General features: G+C 28.2%; 1 protein-coding gene across 1 annotated transcript; it reads left to right on the top strand.

The window, feature by feature from the left end:
- Window positions 1–3,889: 3,889 nt before the first annotated feature.
- Window positions 3,890–4,916, top strand: LOC107630137 (small ribosomal subunit protein eS27y). The gene is made up of 4 exons (XM_016333194.3): window positions 3,890–4,021; window positions 4,226–4,327; window positions 4,478–4,506; window positions 4,610–4,916. The coding sequence occupies exons 1-4, from the start codon at window positions 4,019–4,021 to the stop codon at window positions 4,734–4,736; spliced, it is 261 nt and encodes an 86-aa protein (XP_016188680.1). The 5' UTR covers window positions 3,890–4,018; the 3' UTR covers window positions 4,737–4,916.
- The last annotated feature ends 1,322 nt before the right edge of the window (window positions 4,917–6,238 follow it).

The following is a 6,238-nucleotide window of genomic DNA, read 5'->3' as shown; positions in this document are numbered from 1 at the left end:
TATAGAAAAATCTGCAAGTTTAGAATAATCTTTGTAGAAATTTTCAACTTCTTCAAGCGTGTTAAAAGTCATTCCAATCTTTGGAACAAACTGCTCATCAACATCGCATAGAAACTGAAAAATACACCGAAATCATTCCAGAATAAACCATATTAGAAACTAAAATACACCGAAACTGAGAACGAAACAGATTCATCATAATAATAAAATCACATTCAGAACTCGTACATTACATTCAAATTCAAACCATCAACTATGCACATCAATTTTCACAAATAAAACAAAATGATTCAACTACAGAATCATAAACTACTAACAAACTACGTTAACTAGATTCAAACCATACCTCACCACTTAATTCGATTCAAAATGATAATACAATTCGTCCTGGTTCAATGAAAAGTTTGAACCTATAAATACACCGAAAAATGTCTAAAATACACCGAAAGAGTTCCAAAATACACCAATTTATAATCGAAATACACCGAAATGAGACGGAACAGATTCATCACAATAATAATTCAGATTCAGAACTCATACATTACATTCAATTCAAACCATCAACCATAAACAGCAATTTTCACAAACAAAACAACATTATTCACCTACAGAATTATAAACTACTAACGAACAACATTAACTAGAATCGAACTACATTTCAACCACTTGATTGGATTCAAAACAATAATCTACTTCACTAGTTCAATTGACAGTCTGAACTTGAATCATTCTTTATTTTCGACAACAAAATAACTGTTCAATCCTGATTTTACAGCTTAATTTTAAAAACTTTGATCCAAAGCTTCAAATAAAATAAAAGATCATTGAATTTGAACGAAGAGAACGCAGAGAACGAAGAGACCATAGAGAAGGAAGAGAAATGCAGAAAATGCAGAGATGAAATAGAACGTAGAGACATAGAAAACGTTGAGAAAATTCAAAAAAGGAAACGAAATCGGTATGAAAAAGACAATTATATATTCACGCGTTGAGTCAAAAGTTTGTTAGAAGTAATGACACGTGAGATAAATTATGTCAAAACTACTTATTTGGATTTATTTATTTGAATAACTTGAGATCAATTGTTTTTATAATATACGCATTAATGTCGAATTTATAGATGAAATTATAATAAAAATAAGCTATAGAGGTTTACATTGTAAATAAAAATATAAAGATTTAAAGAAAGCCATGAGTAGTTGGCATATGGAACTTGCCACTAAGGAATGCACTTGAAATGTTAATCCGTTGCTTGACAATGATACATGTTATTCAAACGTGCTAAAATACATTCATACAAATCTCAGAAAATTAGTAAAGAATAAATAATGACTCCACATTGACCCAAAAAAAAAAAAAAAAAGACTCCAATTTATAGTGTTTTGACAAAATCGACTATTATGATGAAGCAATAATTTTAAGGGTTATTCTATGGTGCTTAAAAACTTTTTTTTCAGCAGTACTAAAATGAGTTCACATGTTGTTTTTAAAGTGACATGAAAAAATAAAAAATCAATAGAAGCAGGTGAATTGCAAAATTGATAATGAAATGTCAGGTAGTTATCACACAAAATTTGTGTTAATTGAGATGGTTATAATTTTTAACTATTATAATAATTGGGTTGTTTTTGTATTGTTGCAGTTGAATTTTTTTGGTAGATAGATGAATTGGGCTGGTTGAAACTTGAAAGTGATTGGACTGAAATTGTCCAAAAGCATTCAAATATTTTGAAAATAAAAATTCTTCCAATTATAATTTTATTTCTTTTTTCATTTTGGACTGATGTATATAGAGTACTAAGAAATAAAATTAAAATTTTGTGAATAATAATAATAATGATAAAAACAATAATAATAGTAATAATAATAATTCATTGATTGAATTTATTCCATCGTCTCCCAAATTTTTTTTCACCTGCAACAATCTGGATTAAAACCAGGAATATTTTAGATAAATTAGTGAAATATATTATTTATTGAAATTCGTAACATAAAAAAATTATTTTAAATTGGCGGTACAAATTATTATTTTTCTACACCTAACTAAGACGTAGCACCAATCATTATTCACACAGGTATTATTTTATCTTAAAACAAATTAATAATTAATTAATTATTATTTAAAATATATAAAATAATAATTAAAAGTTAAATACTATCCCATTTAAATTAATAAAAAAAATTTGAATGTAAATATAAAAAATTTAAAATTTGATAATTTGAATTATACCTATTTAAATAAATTCATAAAAAATATAATTTTAAAATATTTTTAATTTAAACATAATTTTTTGATTTAAAATAGACTTTCGAAAATTATATTTAAACTCAAAATACAACTATTTAAACTTTTCAATTTATTTAATTTAAAAAATAAAAATGATCAAATTTAAAAAATTAAATAACTAAACAAATATTTTTTTTAAGAAAAATAAAAGTTATTAATGTTTTTTATTTAAAAAAAAATTCAGTGAACTTTAAGGCTGCGTTTGTTTCTGTGGACAGGACACAGAGACATGAACAGTACATATATAAAACGTATTTCAATTTTCAGAAGCCTGTTCTTCTCTTTATCAGTCACATAATCAGGTATTACTTGGCCTATCTCTTTATTGTTCTCAAAAGAATTTCATTCTGCTTTGTCTTTATTTTTTCGTTTTTAATTTCTTATGATTTTTCAATCTAAAAATCATACAAGAAGAAATAAACAAATTGTATTGAATTTGTCTCTTGTTATTAGTTTGAACTAAAAATTAAAATAATTAGTGAGTTAAAAATAAATAAGATAGAATTTAAACTCAATCCAAATTCTACCTTTAAATTTAAATATTTCAATTTAACTTCTATTCATATTCTAAAATTTTAACTCGACTCAAAAAATAAATTTATTTTGAGTAAAATATAATATTAATTAGCATTTTCACATTTCATAATATTAAATAATAATAATTTATTAATAAAAAATTAAATTACCAATTACCTGAATATTATTACTAGTTTTCTTTTCTTTTTATCAATATAAAAAGAATAAAGGGATAACGAAAATTTTTTTACGTTACGAATTTCAATAAATAATATACTTAATTAATTTAAATAAAAAATTCCTGGTTTTAATCCAGATTGTTGCGGGTGGAAAAAAATTTGTAAGACGATAGAATAAATTCAATCAATAAATTATTATTATTCACAAAATTTTAATTTTATTTTTTGATACTCATCAGTTCAAAACGAAAAAAAAAATTACAATTGAAAGAATTTTTATTTTTAAAATATTTGAATATTTTTGGACAATTTCAGTCCAATCACTTCCAATCAGCCAAATTCATTTACCTACCAAAAAAGTTTAACGGTAACAATACAAAAACAACCCAATTATTATAATAGTTAAAAAATTATAACCATCTCAATTAACACAAATTTTGTGTGATAAGTTGATAACTACCTGACATCTCACTGACCAATTCTGCCATTCACCTGTTTCCACTTACTTTCTATTTCCTTATGTTACTTTAAAGGCAACACGTGTTAATGTAATATTTTGTCCAACTCATTTCAGCATTATTGAAAAAAAAGTTTTTAAGCACTATAGAATAACCCTGATCTTAAATATGATATAAGTATTGTAATTATTGATAAATTTTACTATAATTAATAATTGTTTGTTAACAAATTTCATTACTAATAAACTTGGCACTAAACTATACAGGTTAGCATCATTGACACTAAAATATTATGAGTATTCTAGAATATTTTGAATTTTTTGGTTGATATAGAATAAATTACAAAATTTGAAAGAGACAAAATTATTAACAACTGGCCCATTATTAAATATTGGGCTGGGTAAGAGGAAACCCTCTTTACATAAACATCACTACTTACGTCCCCCTCCCCCCCCCCCCTTTTTTTTTCTTTAAATCTCATGCAGCCAAACTTAGCCAAACTCTGAGTTTGTATCTGCCACATTCCTAGGGTTCTCTTCTTCGGAGGTTTCCCTGCCGCTACTTATTTTTTCGCCAGCATGGTAAGTATAATCTCTTTCTTCTTTGTTTGTGTTCAGATCTGTTTTCTTTCTGGTATGCATTATGTTTGTTCGTAGATGAATGATGTTTTATACGAAGACGACTTTCTTTTCTGTTATATACCTTCGAATTTTTTGTTTTCTTTAGGGTTTTATTCCTTCCCTAGTAACGGTAACCGAAATTTATTGTTATTTTGTGTTGAGTAGGTTCTGCAGAACGATATCGATTTGCTTAATCCACCGGCTGAGCTTGAGAAGAGAAAGCACAAGCTCAAGCGTCTTGTTCAGTCTCCTAATTCTTTCTTCATGGTATTCTATTTTTTTATAATAGCTCTTTCTTAAATTGTATTTTGTCATTTGTTGAACCACACGCTGGATTTGGCTCGTTTCTTTCCAAGTTTTAATTGTTATTTGTTTGTCTATTTAATTTTTGTTTCTTGTATTCCTGTCTTGTTGTAGGATGTGAAATGCCAAGGTTGCTTCAACATGTAAGTTGCATCCATTCCTGTTAGATTGCGAAGTTATAATTGTGGGCAAATAAATGATTTGATCTTGAGTGATTTTGACGTTTTGATTTCCATGTTGATGCAGTACCACTGTATTCAGCCACTCTCAGACAGTCGTGGTGTGTGGAAACTGCCAAACAGTCTTGTGCCAACCTACAGGTGGAAGAGCAAGGCTAACGGAGGGCTGCTCGTTTAGGAAGAAGGGAGACTAATGGAGTGGTATCTTCTCTTTTAGCCTTTGGTTGGAGAGTTTTGTTTTCTTTGGGATTGATCAATGGTTTTGTCATGTTTGAGTTATGATATATTTAATTTTGCTACATTGCAAGACTTTTTTTTTCTCCAAAGACTGTAATGAGACCAAGCATTTTTGTTTAGTCTATTATATTGCAACATGATTTTGGCTGTCCTGAGTTATAATTTTTCCCTGCTAGGATCGGTTTGTACATGTGATCTGATAGGGTGTACTTTAGTTTTCTTCAATGTGGATTTGCTTGATGATGCGCTTAAGGCTTCTCACTTAGTTTGGGGTAGCCTATAGATGGTATATTCAGGGAATAGGGTGTTGTGGTGGCTAGGTGCATTTACTTTTTTGCTTGTCCTCTCTTAGGTGGATGTATAAGACATCTTCGTGTCAAAATGATATTATAAACCGATAGTTTGACATGTTTAGTCGAATTATCTAATAATTTACAATATTATCTTAACAAGTTGTCTTCATGGGAGTAGGCATTACAGTTAAATGACTGATCCCTAAAGCTAGATAAGACTTAAAACTAGTTGAAAAGTTGGTTCAAAATGGAGCTGAAGTTGCTTAGTTCAATGAGTTCAAGAAAAAAAATTCCTGTCTTCTGCAATACAGCAAGAAGGATGAAAAAAAAGAAAATTCAAATATTTGGCAATATGTTTTGTCAGTATTTTTTGTGGGGTAGTTTCTTTTTCATCCGTTCATTGTGAAGTTAGAACCTAGAAGAATTATTGGAATGAGATTCTCCTTATATGTTAACATATTACTATCTGCGTAGATTCAATTTAAGATACAATATATATATATATATAAAAAAACCAGTGAATGAAGTCAATGAACCAATAGCAGGGATATGTCAAGTAAAAAGGTATGATTAAATGCATAGCATAATCATGAAATGGAAAGGTGAATATTTAAATAGATAGCCAACCATACAAGTGTACACTACTATTAAAATAAATTATTAGAATAACATATATATTAAAATATAAAATATATATTAAAGGTTATATTGATAGACAAAAAATAAAAAGAAACAAATATGTATATTATAAATCTGGACATTATAAAATTAGATCAAATTATTGGCTTTTATTTAAATAAGTATTACAAAAATATTAATTCCTAAAATTATAGTTATCAAAATCGAATCAGTAATTGAGCCGATCAGAAAAGCTATCCAAGGTCTCTCTTAGAGATATAAGTCGTTGGTGCGGAAAAGTCTAGGGCCTTTGCATTACTACACGGCTCTCATGCACAAGCTTCGAATAGTATGGCGCATCAAAGGAGGGTTTGATTTGTTGGATGTGGGGTTTGGGTATTTTTTGGTTAAATTTGATGTTGCTGCGGATTGTGAGAAAGTCATTCTTGGTGGCCCGTGGTTGATAGACGGTCACTACGTTGCAGTAAAGCCATGGGATGTGGATTTTAGGCCATGCGAAAAATCCTTTGGATTAACGCTGGTATGGA

The sequence above is a fragment of the Arachis ipaensis genome, chromosome B3, assembly GCF_059453495.1.
Source record: "Arachis ipaensis isolate K30076 ecotype BB chromosome B3, ASM5945349v1, whole genome shotgun sequence".
NCBI lineage: Eukaryota > Viridiplantae > Streptophyta > Magnoliopsida > Fabales > Fabaceae > Arachis > Arachis ipaensis.
This window is presented reverse-complemented; position numbering and strand designations above follow the sequence as displayed.